At 47.3% G+C, this 17,384-nt stretch overlaps 1 protein-coding gene across 1 annotated transcript in view; it reads right to left on the minus strand.

Annotated features, from left to right (window-relative positions):
• Nucleotides 1-16,351, minus strand: part of LOC308609934 (protein WWC3-like) — a gene marked incomplete at both ends in the record, with an annotated part of 51,280 nt that extends 34,929 nt beyond the window's left edge. Inside the window, 12 exon segments of the mRNA XM_081259209.1 lie at nt 362-529; nt 1,063-1,255; nt 2,318-2,404; nt 3,108-3,182; nt 4,051-4,171; nt 8,943-9,090; nt 9,092-9,373; nt 9,376-9,490; nt 10,286-10,375; nt 14,338-14,476; nt 14,710-14,887; nt 16,256-16,351. Of these exon segments, the coding sequence (XP_081115335.1) occupies nt 362-529; nt 1,063-1,255; nt 2,318-2,404; nt 3,108-3,182; nt 4,051-4,171; nt 8,943-9,090; nt 9,092-9,373; nt 9,376-9,490; nt 10,286-10,375; nt 14,338-14,476; nt 14,710-14,887; nt 16,256-16,351 (1,692 nt within the window).
• Nucleotides 16,352-17,384: the final 1,033 nt, after the last annotated feature.

The following is a 17,384-nucleotide window of genomic DNA, read 5'->3' on the forward strand; positions in this document are numbered from 1 at the left end:
AGCGGGCGCCTGCACGGCCCATGGGGAGCATCCCTGCTGCCGGGCTGGTGGCCGTCCCCGGCTGCTCTCCAGCGGGAAGCAGCTCACCCCCGGGGCTGGCAGCAAGACAGTAACTTGGCCTTTCCATGTGGCTCTGAGGACTCAAATTTTAAGCAACCAACGCATCACTCATCATCATGAACATGTTGCATTAAAGAATATTACCATGAATGGCCACATCCATCACTATAGTCCATTTTTATTACTTCCCTTGAAACCCTGTTTCTTCGTCGCCACTGTGTTCTATTTAAGACTAAGTCTACACGCGTTTCTTAGAAACAATGGCCCCAGGAAAAGCCCCTCTTAAAGCCAGGCCACCTACTGACTCCCGAGAGGTGGCGGGCACAGGGTCCCAGGAGTCGCTGGGTCCCAGCCACTCGTCGTCCCGCCGGGGGGGGGGCTCGGGGCCGGTGAACACCTGCACCGAGTACCAGCGCAGCTGCATCTCGCTCGAACCATCGTAATCAGCCAAGTTAATCTGACCAATGCCCTGTGCGGTGTTTAAAAAAAAAAAAAAAAAAAGGCATAACAGGCCCTGAATGACTGCACCTTAACAACCAATGGGCATCAAGGTTACCCTTTAATCTTAAGCAGAAAGAAAGGAAAGTATTTCATTCTTACTAACAGGACTAAGGTAAAATGAAAGTAGTGTTAAAGTGGTGTTGGAGGATCCTAGGGAGGATGGCTCTCATGTTGCTTATTCAACTTTAATAGAAACTGCTAGGAAGGGAAGAAGGACAGAGAACAAAAGGTAACTCACAGTGAAGGAAATGGACACTTCAGGATTGGATCTCACCCAGACTCTGGCCTATATGTTTCCTCCCTTGCTGATTTTAATCTGTATGTTACTCTGAAACAAACTGTAACCAAACAGAAAAACAGACAGAAACTGAGGAAGAGAGACAGGAAGAAAAGCAGGATTGAGGGAGAAGACAGGAGGACAGAAAGACTGAGGCAGAGACTGACAAAAGAGAGGGGGAGAGAGGGGTGGAAGGTAGGAAAGAGAGGAGGAGGGTACCATACCAACAGTTCTCCCTGCAACTGAGGATTCACTGAGCACATGTATAACTGAAGGGACTTCAACATCACCATGTTTGAATGCACAGGGATTCTGAAAACTTCATTAAACGCCAAGGGGGCTTTCAATTCCAGAGCCTTAGAGCAGAATGTGTTTGGTGTGTCGGGGTCAAGCGAAGGCAAACAGATGCAGACGTGTCTGGAATCGAGACAGGGAGAAAAAAGCATGGACCACATACACGAACACCCCTGTATGTTACCCTTTGGATGTGAATAGGTAAAACTGCAAAGTCCTTTGGAAAAAGTCCTTTTCTCAACCAAAACAAAGTCCAAAGAACGGACCTACCTTTGGAGAGAAAAAAAAAAAAAGGAAAAGAAAAGAAAAAAATTAGCAAAAAGAAAACATAAAAATCAGCAATTATAACTTCAGGGGGAGTCAAACAGACTTTCTGCTTTCACCATCTTTGTGGCAAAACATCTGCACTGATCTCTGCACAGCCCCTTGGCTCCCTCTCCAAGCTCTGCCCGCCTTGCCTCTCAGAGCGCTTGCCCACCCAGGCACCCGCCGTGCTGGGCTCCCAGCCCTATCCACCCCCAGCGTGGAAGCCAGCACCCAGGAGAAGCTCCAGCATCGGTGGAGTGAAGTACAGCATCAGGGCGAACCCTCAGACGCTGAAAACCAGGCTGCTTCCAAGGCCTTCGGGAGACCAGTTTACAAAGACGACTCACGGAAAGGGAGGGCACCGTCGGGCCTGAACACCCATCACAGGTGGGTTCACCCGCCAGGGTGAGTGGGACCTCACATCCCCATCGGGCACCCATCTCCCCACTGGGGACAATACAGATTTCCTTCTCCCTGCTCGGACAAGGATGCCTGAGCCCAGCCTGAGGCCTCTTCAGGCAACTCATCAGATCGCAAGAGCTGAGTGTGGCTGTGTCGCCACCAGCCTTGTGACCAGGATGGACGTTTTCAGCCCCAACGCTGCCGATGATGGGCACCCAGCATTTTGTCAGCATGGCCACGGCACATAACCAGCCTGGCTCCAATAACTCCACCTGCCTCAAATAATAAACCAGCCTCTTCTTAAAACTTACAATCCTTTAGATTTCAGACAGACATTCCCTGGCGTTTTATTCTAAATTCAGGTTCCACGACAGTCTTTTCCCTCCCCAAACTGCCACGTGCAGCAGGTCAGCCAGTGGTGCCGTGTGGAGGACGGCCCGGGGGGAGGACACGGCCCCCACCGGCACGGGACCTTACATTTTGCAGTCTTCCTTCACCACCAGCCCGGCAAAGTTCTTCAGTTGGAGCACGTTCGCGAGGAGACACTCGCTGGCACTGTCGTGCCTAGAAACTAAAAGGCACATTCACAGACTGCAAATGCCCCACGGTGCAGAAATCCTGCTTGAACTACTGCAGCGGTCCTCACCCCACCCCAGGGGACCTGTGCAAAGTCTAGAGGCTTTCCTTACTGTCACACTGAGTGGAGGGGGGCTACTGCATGTAGTGGGTGGAGGCCAAGGCTGCTGCTCAACACTCCATGGGGCTCAGGACAGCCCCCAACCCAGAATGACCCAGCCCGAATGTCACGAGTGCCGAGAAACGCTAGGATGACAAGAGTGAGCAAAAGAAAGCTGCTGGGATGTGAACATCCTGCCTTGTTCATCTGAACACTGCTGGTTACTGCCTTTCTAGACACTGTAGCTAGAAACCAAAACGCTTAGTGTTGCACAGCACCTGGCTACCCCACCTCCGGCGGGAACTTTCCTGAGGGCCTGACTGTGCCCACGGGGTGAGCGTCCCCAGCCGTGACTCAGTGTTGGAGGACAGCAGTGGAGCCGCTCTTGCCCATCTCTCCTTCCCGCCACCGCTGTCCCTTCACCTGAGACCGCTGAGATGGGCCTGGGGGTACCCAGGCCAGGGAGCAGCACCCAGATCACGCGGGTCCCTCCATCCCTCCTGGCCTGTGTGTGGAGGTGTGAGTCGCCAGGCGGGCCCCAATCTACCCATCGTCTTTATGAGCAACAGGGAAGGAGTCTTCTGTACTCACAAAAATCCAACATCGATCTGGGGCCCCTCGTTACCACAAGCGTCTCCACGCACAGGCTCGTCAGCATCCTCACTCCTGAACACAGTCGGAAAGGCACCGTGTTACTCCGAGGGGGCCTGGTTACCTCGGGCTCGGCAGAAGCTCTCTCACACTAGGGGTGCTTCTTACTGAGAAGGGCTTTATTAAGTTGCGACATAAATAAATGCTTTAAGTGACAGGGCACGGCAGGTCCCCAGGATCCATGACGTCACCTCCCAGGGTACCTGCTGACAAAGTGGCCTTTTTGAGAAAATACCTCTCAAAACCACGTGATATTCACGACAAAGTTCAAAAACATACACTCTTAAAAGCTTTGCAGGGGGGACTTCCCTGGTGGTCCAGTGGTTAAAACTCCGTGCTTCCACTGCAGGGGGCGCGGGTGCGATCCCCGGTCAGGGAACTAAGATCCCGCAAGCTGAGCGGCGCAGCCAAAAAAAAAAAAAAAAGTTGGCAATAAATGAAACATATACAGGTATCTGAGCTGAAAACATGACATCAAAGGTCTCAAACAAAATAAAGCCCACAAGGGGTTTTGTCCTTGCAAAGTGACTCCTCCAGCTCAGGAAAGGGGACGGGGGGAACATCCATTTCTAGTGAACGTCCTTTCTAGAAAAGCAGGTCTCCCTCGCACACTGGTTCTCCTTTTCCGGCTCTACTGGGCTCACGCCTTCCAACCCCCGGGGCCGGAGAGAAAGCAGTCATCCTAGATGCCCGAAGCCAGGCCAGTCCCCAGACGCCACCTGGGACCAGAGGGGGTCCGTGGGGATGCTCAGGGCCCCTCCCACATGGAGAGAAGCCAGAAGAGCTGCACCCCGGAGACACACAGGGTGTCAAGCCAGACAGGTCTCAGCAGGGGTGCCTTCTGGGAAGTCAGCCCAGGGAGGCCAGAAGGTCAGCTTCTAACCTTTCGGTGGGAGGTTCAAACACGCCGCTGTCGCTGGCCAGCAAGTAATCGGACAGGCAGGTGGACACGCAGCGCACTCTCCGCTCCAGCCTCTGGGCGCTGTCTTCTCGGGGGGTCGTTGCTGCAGACGAGAGACACGGCCGGGCTCAGGAGGCAACAGTGCGGGAGCCCAGGGCAGAGCAGAGACAAAGGCACGAAGTGGCAGAGACAGGCCAGCACGTGTGCAGATGTGTGTTTACATGCACTCTGCTCCAGTCTTTTCTTATATTGGAAAATGGAACAAACAGGCTTCTGGCTACTTCTTTAAAAGCCCTTTAAATGATCATCAATCTCCCTTCACCTCCTTAATGAGCGCACAGGTCAGAAGGTGGCGGGAAGGCCCTTGGCGTGGCCCTTTGAGAGAGTGTCACACGGGAAGACCTGGAGAGAGATTTCGCCTGCACGCGGATGGCAGCGCGCTCTCCGAGAAGCAGGAGGGGGGTGTTTCCTCCTTGACGCTGCTTGGTATTCTCCATACTTTATACAAGGAACACAGGCTACACTGCTTTATAATCAGAAAACAGAGTTTTTAAAAATCATCAAATAACCTCCAACAAAATGGAGGGACTTTCAAGTCAGAGGACACAGATGCACCCAGACTCGGCCTTTGCCAACGTCTCCGTGACCCCTCTGCCGCTCTAACCCCAGCGTCCTCCTCAGCAGCCCTGGGGCCAGACTGGCTTCCAGAACTGTCTCCTGGGATTAGAAAGGACCTTCACTGGGCAGCTAATTTTTGTCTCATATCGGTTTTAACCAAGAGCCAAAGACAACCACTGACACTTTCCCTTTTACCATTTCATCAACTCTTTCTATTCCTTCCCTCACAGCAACAAGTTTCTTTTAACAAAAGCAACAGAAACAGGCATGCCGTCTCCCACTGCAAAATGTGATGACGGACACAGGAACCTCAACACTTCTGAGAGAGGCACACACGGTCAGAACACAGGCTTAAACCGTAAAGCCCCGAAGTGAGCCTCACTCAAGCATCATGATGCCTCTTGTTAATAATGCAGGTCCCTCTTGTCTCTCTCTGTTCTCTGGCCATCTAAGCTCTAGAAACTAAAAATCTAGACATCTGTGCACCCCTGACACCAATAACCATCTCTTTTCTTTTTTTTTTTTTCTTTTGCCTGCGTTGGGTCTTCGTTGCTGCACTGGGCCTTCTCTAGTTGTGGCGAGCGGGGGTTACTCTTCATTCCAGTGCACGGGCTTCTCAGGGCGGCGGCTTCTCTTGTTGCGGAGCATGGGCTCTAGGCATGCGGGCTTCAACAGTTACAGCGCATGGGCTCAGTAGTTGTGGCACACAGGCCCTAGAGCGTGCAGGCTTCAGTAGTTGCAGCTCTGGGCTCAGTAGTTGTGGCTCGCGGGCTCTAGAGTGCAGGCTCAGTAGTTGTGGCACACGGGCTTAGTTGCTCCGTGGCACGTGGCATCTTCCTGGACCAGGACTCGAACCCGTGTCCCCTGCATTGGAAGGCGGATCCTTAACCACTGCGCCACCAGGGAAGTCCCCAACCATCTCTCTTTTCAGCCAAATTATTATTCACAGCAACAATTAAACCCAGATATATTCATCGGGGTACAAAACAGACAGGGCGGGCTTCCCTGGTGGCGCAGTGGTTGAGAGTCCGCCTGCCGATGCAGGGGACACAAGTTCGTGCCCCAGTCTGGGAAGATCCCACATGCCGCGGAGCGGCTGGGCCCGTGAGCCATGGCCGCTGAGCCTGTGCGTCCGGAGCCTGTGCTCCGCAAGGGGAGAGGCCACAACAGTGAGAGGCCCGCGTAACAACAACAACAACAACAACAAAAAGAGACAGGGCTGTGGCCTTTGGTCTCACAATGTTAACTGCAGACAAAAGCCGACCTTTCAAAGGTCTGCAGCGCCCAGCGTTGGGGCCACTGGCTCCGGCTCAGTCAGCGGCAGAAGCTGGCTTCTTCCTAGGGTGGCCGGAGGCACCGACTCTCAGATCGTAGATGACGACTCCCAGGTCCAGCTCTGCTCGTCACCCCGGCCCCACGGAAGGACCCAGAGCCTCCCTCCAGCTCTAAACTGCAGATAGAACCGCTCAGTTTGCTGCATGGAACGCCAGCAAACACATCGGCTCACTACTTCCATTCCCAGCCCTGACACTCGGCCTTACGTGCCTTTAAGGAAGTAACACTGCACAATGATCCAGTTAACTTCCAGGCAACCCAATGGTGTAACTGACAAAATTTCTCTCTCATTGCAGTGAAAGTGGATGAAGAGAGAAAGGAAATGGGGGAATCAATCCTCAGTGATCCTGGGCTTAGCACATTCACGGAGCAACTGGATGCAGGAGTTGACAGAAGGAGGTACGTTCAGCGTTTGCCCTGGCTGAGGAAGAAAGCACAAGGCACACCCCACAGTACACACCGCAACCGTCTGCACTTGGGCTTCTAGGCAACGAGACGGAAAGTGGGGAGCAACGCCAGTGAGGTAAGGAATAAACAAGCTTCCACACATTCATTTTATAAACCTCTGATCTTTCCATCATGAAACACAGACAAACAGACACTGAGACCTAAGGACAGCAACGCTGCCTGACAAAAGGGAGGAAAGTATAAGGAAAATCACATCGTGGGCAAAGCTGCCAGCTGGCCTATTAAAATAATGAAAGCGCTAAAGTCTGGGGAAAAAACGCAAGAAGGAAAAAATACGTCAAGCTCTTAGAAAAGTTCTTACACAACTTTCAGAGCCAGGATGAATACCATTCAAACGACAACAATAATAAGAGCAACTGTTGAGCTACATTAAAGCACAGCCATGAGCTATGCCCTTCCTGACCACACCCCGACCATCCTAAATACATTGATTCACTGCACAAGCATGTGGCACAGCCTGACCAGCAAGGCGAAGCGGAAGTCCAAGGTCACTTACAGTGAACGTTTCTGTCGAGCCACATGAGAAAAGAGATTTAAAAAAAAAAAAAAAGCACAAAGTGAAAAAACTGTAGAATTTAAGCCAACAATGTTAAACAGGGTATGAATGTAATAAAAACATCAATAAACAGATGAACAAAGTCAAAATATTTATGGACTTATATTAGCAAACACCAGTGCGAAATGAAAACAGAAACAGATTTCAGAATCGTGCCACATTTGACTTTTAAAGTGTGGGGACCATAAAACTGTAGTAAACATGTAAAAACAGTTAACGATGACAGTTTATTTCCCCACTCCCCTGCCCCACCTCTGTCCCCTCAGACTGATTTAAAACACAATGGGCAACTCTGAATTTTATGTTACTAAAATTTTTCTCACTAAAGCTTGCTTGAGTCAAACTTAGACTGTACTGTTCTTAGACTGGAGAGTGGAGGGAACTACATGACCTCGGGCGTCATAAATGAGGGGTGGGGTTATTGTAATGAGTACTGCGATCCTTGCCAATTTTATGAAGCTGCGATGACTCTAAGCTCAGGCATTCCCACAAGCATCAAGGGAGGCAAGGAGTCACCCTGCGTCCATGCCTGAAGCTGCTCACCCAGCCCTGCGCAAGCACCTATCAGGACCCATTCACTGAGTCAAGTACCTCTAGTTTGTAAGGGCCCAATTCTACTCATATGTGAACGCACCACCAGGTGGCAGTATCTGACCGTACCGACAGCAAAGACCTCCCAGTCTAAGAAGCTTGAAGCGCTATAACATCCACCACCAAGTGGTGGATGAAAAATAAAGAAATTAAGTCAGCTCTTCTCCTTCCCACCCAGTCTCTCCCGTGGACCGAAAGGGGTCCTTAAATCTTTTGCTGACTTTGTGTATAACTGGACTGATACTTCTATATTTCGGACTGTTTGCATAGGGAAAAGAAAAGTTTGCACAGGGAAAAGAAGAGTAAAGGCTAGACAATAAGTGAAAATGGAAACGTTTTAAGGAAAGTTTGCAAAGGGAAAAGGAAAGAGTAAAGTTAGACAATAAGTGAAGATGAACAAGAGAATATGTGTATAAAAAAGAACAAAGTAAATACAGCTTACATATGCATATGAACTATGGAAATAATTTATATTGGGATGTTGAAATAATGTATGAGCAGCATTTGCAAACAAAAAAGATAGGAAAACAACGGAGGTGCCAATTAGCCAAGGGACTGATTCAGAACATAGCTGGTCAATAGATATGTAAATGCTGAGAGAAACTAGGACTGTGTCTATAACCCATGGGTAACAAAATGGTGTATTTGTTGAAGAGCAATGAAGCCGAGAGTCAACCAGGTCTAAGGGTGTGCCCAAGGATATGCAGTTAGAGTTGAGTAGGCAAGGATTTGAAGAGCACCAGAGAAAGTAATTTGGTAGAAATGACTAATGCTTACTGCGACAACTTCTGAAATCATCCAAAATACTGTCATTTCCTGTTTGACAGAATTAAGTCTTTGAAAATTCCAGGAACAAAGGATGAAGAGATGAAGTCACAGGGCCAACGTTAGTAGAGATTTCTGCCGGGCCACAGCCAGACAGCAGTGCCAGTGCTGGTCTGAGGCGGGAACACACAGAACGTTGCATGTGGGCACACGCCCTGGAGAGTTCGTTAAGGCCCAAGTACTTCTTTAGCAGCCTCCGAATGCGGAGGAACTGTCTCATTTTCGACAATTAAGTATATTCTGAAAACAAGCCAAATGGCTGGGAAAGACTACTTTCCATGACATTTCAAGGACCCAGGGCAAAAGCACGCGGAACGAGCAAGGGAGCGGGCGGGCGGGCGAGCGTGCGTGCGTGCGTGCGGGCCTCCTCTTGCCCTGGAGGGTCCTAAGCTGAGGGCTCACTAGGCCACAGCAGAGCCAGCTGAGCTCGAGACCTTTCCTCCCCGGCCCCGGGGCACCCACCGGACCCATCAGTACGTACTTGCAGCCATGGGAGCGGTAGCGGCTTGGGGTCCTCGCTCGCGAGGTCCTTCCCCGTTCCTGGGGCACCCGTGCGGCGGCAGGGACGCCGCGCCCGGCGGGTCCTCGTCCCCCACGGCGGAGGCCTGAGCACGCAGCCTGTCCAGGGGGGCCCAGGCCCGCCACCTCGAAGGCGTCCCCGAGCTGGGCCAGGGGCGAGTCTCGCGAGGCCGGGAGGAAGGGCGTGTCCAAGGGCGAGCTGGGTGGGTACAGCGAGGACAGCGAGGAGCGCGAGGACAGGGACGCCAGGGACTGTGGCGTGTCCAGGGAGCGCCTCTGTTTGTGGAGGTCTGCGGGGCCCGGGGCGTCCGCCAAGGGGACGTCCCGGCCCAGGGAGTCGAAGGGGACGAGGTCGAAGCGCAGGAGCGGGCCGCCCTCGGCGTCGGGCTTCTCGCGTACTGCGGGAGGCCGTAGATGTCGGTGAAGCTGACGGAGCTCAGGGAGCCCCGGCTGGAGGCCAGGGAGCCGCGGCTGCTCCCCGAGGAGACGGTCAGGGTGCTGGCGGACAGGCTGAAACGACAAGAGCAGCCTGGAGCCCGCCCGTCCCCACCGCGAGCCGAGCTCCACGAGGAGCAAACCTCTGCCTCGGGCCCGTTCACCCCGGCGCCTCTTCAACACCTCTGAGCGTTTTAAGACACCCACCCCCACCCCCGCCCCTTCGTAAATATTTCCTTTGTTTCTTTGAATGTCAGTCGAGAGCAGTAGTTAACGTCAAGGGCTCTTGCTCGAGCTCAAGTTCCAGCTCACACTCAAGACTAGCTGTATGCAGCTGATTTGGTCAAGGGCTTTGCCCTTTCCGAGCCTCCCACCTTCTCACCCGGCGCTGGGATGAGAGCGGTTCCTGCCTCAAGGCGCTGTGAGGGGGAGAACTGAGAAAATAATACACAGAAAGCCCTTAACACTACACTTCGCGATACGGTAAGTGCTTGAGAACTGGAGCTCTTACTGAGCATCCAACTCGGATTTTAAAGATATTCATGCCTAATTAAAATGAGTATCTTAAAGAGAAATAATTAAAAGTGTACGTGTGCATCTATGTAGATGGACATATACACTCCTGATGCTGTGAGTTACAAAATCCTTCGATAAATCTGACTTAAGATTCATTATTCTGAAGTCACACTTGGTTCTCCTCATATTCCTTGGGTCACATATAAGCAGCTCATCTTAAAAATATCCTGTCTTCACTTTCCTGTCCTGTACTTACAACCACTGCAGGTTCTAAGTTCTGGGAGAGAAAGCCAGGCTAAATGAATCGTGAAGTTCACGGCCACTATGTTATAACATGATAATCATGTTACCTACCTTTGTAACTCGGACTGGAGATAGGACATTAGGCAGATGGCTTCTTCCAGCTGCATCAGGAGACAGTTTCTTTTTTCCTGAAGTAGAATCCTGTAGGTACAAAAACAGTCCACTGGTGGATTTCAAAGATGCCAAGTATATTTTCCTAACAAGAAATTCAGCTATATATTCCGCCAAAACAGATCAATGACTATCAGTTCTAAAAGCACACCTATGTCACAAGTTCCAAGGTAACTGTTTTTGTTTTATTTCACACTGTACCTCTAGAATCCTGAACAGTGCGAGTGATCCACACTAGAAGTTGCATGTGTGATGGAACAAATGTGTGGATAAAGAGATAAGATGGACGGATGGGAGGATGAGTGGGTGGACAGGTAGGTAAATAGACAGGTGGATGGGAATCCCACAGATGGGTTCAAAGGCAGAGCTCATAGAAATCTACTGGATTTCCTTGGAATAAATCTGATTCCCTCATCCTAGGCCCTCTTCCAGGCAAAAAATAAATGCAATTCTAGTATCTAGAGAATAAAAGATAAAAATCAAATAAAACAAAATATCAACTGTCATGGGTTGATATGGGTTGGAAGTATATATTTCTTCTTCCTTCTGCCTTCTTCTACTTCATAATTTTCTAGAATATTTTTCTCCTACTGTAGTAAGCCTACTGCCGAGAGTAGAGCCCTGCACATATAATAAATAATTGTTGAACAGTGGGGACTGATTAATCTTGCCTTTATAACAAAAGACCCATTTACAAATCAAAATGATTGTGTGTATATATATATATATGTATGTATATATATATGTATGTATATATATATATATATATATATATATATATATCAGGCAAAATAGAGTTTATGAACAAAGACTGTACTAAGAGACAAAGAAGGAGATTACATAATGATAAAGGGGTCAATCCAGTAAGAGGATATAACATATGTAAACATTTATGCACCCAGCACAGAACTATCTAAGTATATAAGCAAATATTAACAGTCCAAATGGGAGAAATAGACATTAATACAATAATAGTAGCAGATTCTAATACTCCACTTACATCAACCATACAGATCATCCAGACAGAAAATCAGTAAGAAAACGTAGGCCTTAAAGAACATGTGAGATCACATAGATTTATCAGATATATACAGAATATTCCATCAAACAAAAAATCAGCAGAATCATACATTTTTCTGAAGAGCACATGGAACATTATGGAGAAGAAATTATTTTTTAGGCTACAAAACAAGACTTAATAAGTAAAGGAAGATTCAAGTGTATTCGGCAACACGTGTAAAAGTAAAGATCAATTATGAAACAAAACTGGAAAGTTCACAGATGTGTGAGATCAATCAACATGTAGTGAACTGTCCATGGGTCAATGAAGAAATCAAAAGAGAAATTTAAAGAAAAACAACCTCCAGAAAATGAGAATACAACATAACAGATTTATGGAATGCAGCAAAAGCAGTTTTAAGAGGTAGGTTCTTGGTGATAAAATGCCTACCTCAAGAAACAAACTAAGTTTACACAGGAAGAAAACAGAAAAAGAAGAACAAGTGAAGCCCAAAGGTACTATTAGGAAAGAAATAACAAAGATCGGGATGGAAATAAATGTAACAAAGACTCGAGAGACAATAGATGAAGAAGAGATGAATGAAATTAAGAGGCTTTTTTTCTTTTAAAAGATAGACAAATTGACAAAAGTTCAGCTAGACTCATCAAGAAAAGGATAGGGCTTAAATAAATAAAATCAGAAATAAAAGTGGAGACGTTATAACTGACACCATGGAAAAACAAAGCATTATGAGAGGCTGCTATAAACAATTATATGCCAGCAAATTGAACAACACAAAAGAAATGGATGCATCCTAGAAACATACAAGGCAGGACTGAATTATGAAGAAATAGAAAACTGAACATACCAATAACTAGTAAGGTCACTGAATCAGTAATCCAACACTTCCCACCAAAAAAAGTTCAGGACCAGCAGGCTTCGCTGGTCAGTTTTACCGAACAGTCAAAGAAGATTTAATACCTGTCTTTCTCAAACTTGCTGAAAAAGTTGAAGATGAGGGATGCTTCCTAACTTATCATGCCAGCATTACCCTGTTACCAAAACCTGACAAGGACACGACAAGGAAAAGAAAATTACACTCCTATACGTGTACACATCAAATACACACATCAAACTTCTGGAATGCTACACAGCAGTTCTAAGAGCAATGTTTTTAGTGATAATTCCTACTACAAGATATAAGAAAAACTTCAAATACACAACCTAAATTTGAACCGCAAGGAATTAGAAAAAGAAGAACAAATGAAACCTAAAGTTAGCCCAAGGAGGAAATAATGAAGATGAGAGCAGAAATAAATGAAATAGAAGCTAAAAAGACAGTAGAAATTATCAATGAAACTGAAAGCAAGTTCTTTGAAAAGATAAACAAAACTGACAAACCTTTAGCCAGGCTCACCAAGAAAAAAAACACTTAAAATAATTAAAATCAGAAATATCACAAATAATTAAACTAATAAAAGAGTTAGCAGACATAACTAATAACCACAGAAATACAAAAAATCATAAGAGACTACTATGATATTAAGCTGCATGGGCTGCTTACAAATTCTGGAGATTAATCCTTTGTCAGTTGCTTCATTTGCAAATATTTTCTTCCATTCTTAGGGTTGTCTTTTCGTCTTGTTTATGGTTTCCTTTGCTGTGCAAAAGCTTTTAAGTTTCATTAGGTCCCACTTGTTTATTTTTCTTTTTATTTCCATTTCTCTGGGAGACAATATTTGCAAATGAAGCAACTGACAAAGGATTAATGTCCAAAATGTACAAGCAGCTCAGGCAGCTCAATATCAAAAAAACAAAAAACTCAATCCAAAAATGGGCAGAAGACCTAAACAGACATTTCTCCAAAAAAGATATACAGATTGCCAACAAACACATGAAAGGATGCTTAACATCATTAATCAGTAGAGAAATGCAAATCAAAACTACAATGAGATATCATCTCACACCAGTCATAATGGCCATCATCAAAAAATCTACAAAAACTAAATGCTGGAGAGGGTGTGGAAAAAAGGCAACCCTCTTGCACTGTTGGTGGGAATGTAAATTGATACAGCCACTGTGCAGAACGGTGTGGAGGTTCCTTAAAAAACTAAAAACAGAACTACCATATGACCCCGCAATCCCACTACTGGGCATATACCCTGAGAAAACCATAATTCAAAAGAGTCATGTACCACAATGTTCACTGCAGCTCTTTTTACAATAGCCAGGACGTGGAAGCAACCTAAGTGTCCATCAACAGATGAATGGATAAAGAAGATGTGGCACATATATACAATGGAATAGTACTCAGCCATAAAATGAAACGAAACTGAGTTATCTATAGTGAGGTGGATGGACCCAGAGTCTGTCACACAGAGTGAAGTAAGTCAGAAAGAGAAAAACAAATACCGTATACTAACACATATATATGGAATCTAAAAAACAAAACGAAAAAAGGTCACAAAGAACCTGCAGGCAGGATGGGAATAAAGACGCAGACCTACTAGAGAATGGACTTGAGGACACGGGGAGGGCGAAGGGTAAGCTGGGACAAAGGGAGAGAGTGGCATGGACACAGGCTACCAAATGTAAAACCAATAGCTAGTGGGAAGCAGCCACGTAGCCCAGGGAGATCAGCTTGGTGCTTTGTGACCACCTAGAGGGGTGGGATAGGAAGGGTGGGAGGGAGGGAGACACAAGAGGGAGGGGATATGGGGATATATGTATATGCATAGCTGATTCACTTTGTTATAAAGCAGAAACTAACACACCATTGTAAAGCAATTATACTCCAATAAAGATGTTTAAAAAAAAAGAGAGAGAGAAAATAGGAGTCAGCATTCGTCTCTCAAGTTATAAAGTTTGAGGACAATGGTTACATACAATTTCACCTCTTTACTAAAGGAAGGATTGCGTACAAACTCTCTGTGCTCTTGATGAAGCAATGACAAAAACACAAAACAACACAGAAGATTGGGGGGCTGGCTACCGTGGGGCCCCTGCACAGCCAACCTGCAGACTCAGACCCAGCACCTCTATCCTCCTCTGGTCGGATGCTGTTTCCACCTTGTCGTCCTGGGATAACGTTGGGGGAATGCGTGCCTGACATCCCTCATCCTGGGACCCATCTGAGATGAGTTGGTGAGCAAATTAAATGTGGAGGGAGCCTGCAGGAGGCGTCGGAAGGACATGGAATGGGAGGAAGACCAGAGACGGAAGGGGAGGAGCGCCCATGTTCTCTCTCTTCTGACAGCTCTCCATCCTTTCTCTGAGCTTAAACGGGTCTGTGTTATTACCTAATGACAAAAGAAAACACCACGAAGGGAAGCACCCGCTGACTTAGTTCACAGGCTGTACTTACGGACACAGACTGGGGTGTGTCTGGACCACTTGGGGTCTTGCAAGCATATCCGGATGGAAGTCCCCACGAGCCGGAAACCAGGGTGGCACTGATAAACCACGGTGTCCCTGTAACTGAAGCCATCGCCGCTGATGTGGCCGTTCACGATGGGATCCGGGCAGCTGCAGAGAGAGGCCTGCTGAAAAACAAGCAAAACCAACAAAAACACGCTGGAGAGCTTGTCTTCTATAAAAGTACCACATTCGTGGATAAACAACAGAGTCCCACGGTATAGCACAGGGAACACTATTCAACGTCCTGGGATAAACCAGAATGGAAAAGAATATACAGAAGAATACATATGTATATGTATAACCGGGTCACTATGCTGTACAGAAAAAATTAACACACCATTGTAAATCAAATATACTCCAGTACAAAGAAAAAAAAAAGAAAATAATAAAAGTACTCCATTCAAAATTAGTTTATTGTCAAGTGATTGACAGCACTGAATGCAAACATTATTGGGATTTTTTCCACTTATATATATTCTATTTGATAAGAGTTTTCTTCAACTCATTAATTTTTCTTAACAGTTGTGGATAACATAAGTAATAGTTCAAATATAAAATTGTTAAAAGGTATTTCCCCAGGTATGATTTCTCCATTTATTTCTTTTACTTATTTTTCTTATTGATATTTTATGTTATTTACCTATTTATTCTATTTCCAAATAAAAGCCATAAGAAAGGAAGAGACACTTGGAATTAATATAAGTTCTGTAACCCTATAGAAAATGGGTAGCAAAGAAAAGGATGGAAGGATCTCCAGTGACAGGCCAAGATTCCTGAACTATCTGTGAAATTCCAAAGGAAGGACTGCTATCAGAAAATAAGTTCAATTTCAGAAAATGTCCATTTGAGTTATGTCTGAACTGATGTCTAGGGGAAACTGTCGCATACTCAGTTAAACACAGAAGTCCAGAGCTCAGGGGAGGGACATCCTGCAGACGGAGCAGATTTAGGAAAAACTAGATTACAGATGGAGGCTGAAACCCAACAGGTGGCTGAGCTCGCCCGTGAAGAGTGTGTACAGCAAGGAAAGAAAGGGCCCAAAGACAAAACTGGGGTGAACACCAACACTTAAGGGGAGGAAAATAGTATTGATGTGAGGACTCTGACATGTAAGGTCATTGGCAAACAGGGTGTCAGATAAATTTCAGTACCAGAGGGCTTCCAAGTGGGGAAGGAAGTTAGAGGAATTTTCAGTCCTTCGTGAGTTGAAGGCTGGGGAGTGACAAAGGTTCTTTGCCTGACCAAACTTTAATCCGGGTCCTGACACTCCTCTCAAGCCCACCTGTGCACCTCCTTGTAAAAGCCGACTTCAGCAAGCACCCTGGTAAGTCACCCTACAAGAACCCTCCAGCCTCAACATCTGATCCAGTTTCTCATCCCCACCCGCCACTGGTAGGTGGGTTCAGCCAGAACCCCTCCAAGCCCTGACGTTCCCTCTCAGGAATGTCCCACCCATGCCCCGTCCCTGCCCCTTGGCTGTGACCCCCACTGGCCCACACGGCATCCAGAGTTGAGTCATATCCTTTGTAAAATCCCATCACCCTGGTCCCTACACCAATCGCTCGGGTTCTAAATGAAGCCTGCCTCATTATCTTTAAGGTGCGTCATGAATATTCTTTCTCTGTAACAGTAGGAAGGTGCTGTGTGGTCCGGGGGAAGCTAGGAAAGGCGGGATTCCCTTCTTCTCTTTTATTCTCCTTCCACTTTCTTTCCTTCCCCTCCATCCGTCCTCCTCTCTGAGCCTCCCCACCACCACCTCTCTCCTCCTCACGCACAGGGAAAGAGTATCTTGTTAACAAACTATGGAGCATTAGGAGTAACTGACATGAAAAGCATGTGAGTGACACAGGGGTTTCGGATAGACAAGGAGAGTTCCTAAGTTGTCCTCAGAACTCGCTCCTTAGGCTGGAGTGGCTGCAGAGCGTTTTGGGGTGGATTTCCCCTGGCCACTACCACCCCGAATAGAGCACCCAGCTGCCAGTGCTTTACTCAGAGTACAGCAACCCCAAAGCTGAGAGCATGGCCAAATGACACTCAGGGTTAATGCCACCGTTCTGGAAGAAATCACAACAATACACTCTATTTCTGTTTAAGGCAATGCAGCTGCATTGTGTTATCCTAGGTTTGAACTAGATCTGTTATCAGCAGGATGACTCTGCAGAGGACAGAGGGAGAAAACCAAATCGGTGATAGGTATCCCTCTTTGAGCAGAATCTCTGCCCCAACATTTGTAAGAGGTCGGGTCAAGTTGTGCTCGATTCGCCTGATCTTTTGTCACCTCTGCAGCTTTTCCACTCAGCCGGATCCAGGTCAATAAAGCTGATTCTGACCAGAAGCCAGATCGCCTCCCCACACCAGGCGTGAAACAAGCAGGGAACTGGGAGGAGGCTGAATGTTCTCCAGGGGTTGAAGGGAGAGCTTCTGAGGCTGTTATCCTGGAACATGGATGTGGGCTCCTTCCCAGAGGCTGGGCTTTGCACGGTGACCTCCGTCAGTTAGAGACGTGGAGCCCCACTCGCATCCGCGAGACAAGAAAGGAGCCAGAGCCACCACACGTGGGCTTACTACTGCAGGGATCCAGCGACTTCCGAGGTGAGAAGGAAAAGATGTAATTTCTAGAAG

The sequence above is a fragment of the Mesoplodon bidens genome (genome assembly GCF_964165515.1).
Source record: "Mesoplodon bidens genome assembly, contig: HAP1_SCAFFOLD_412, whole genome shotgun sequence".
Lineage (NCBI taxonomy): Eukaryota > Metazoa > Chordata > Mammalia > Artiodactyla > Ziphiidae > Mesoplodon > Mesoplodon bidens.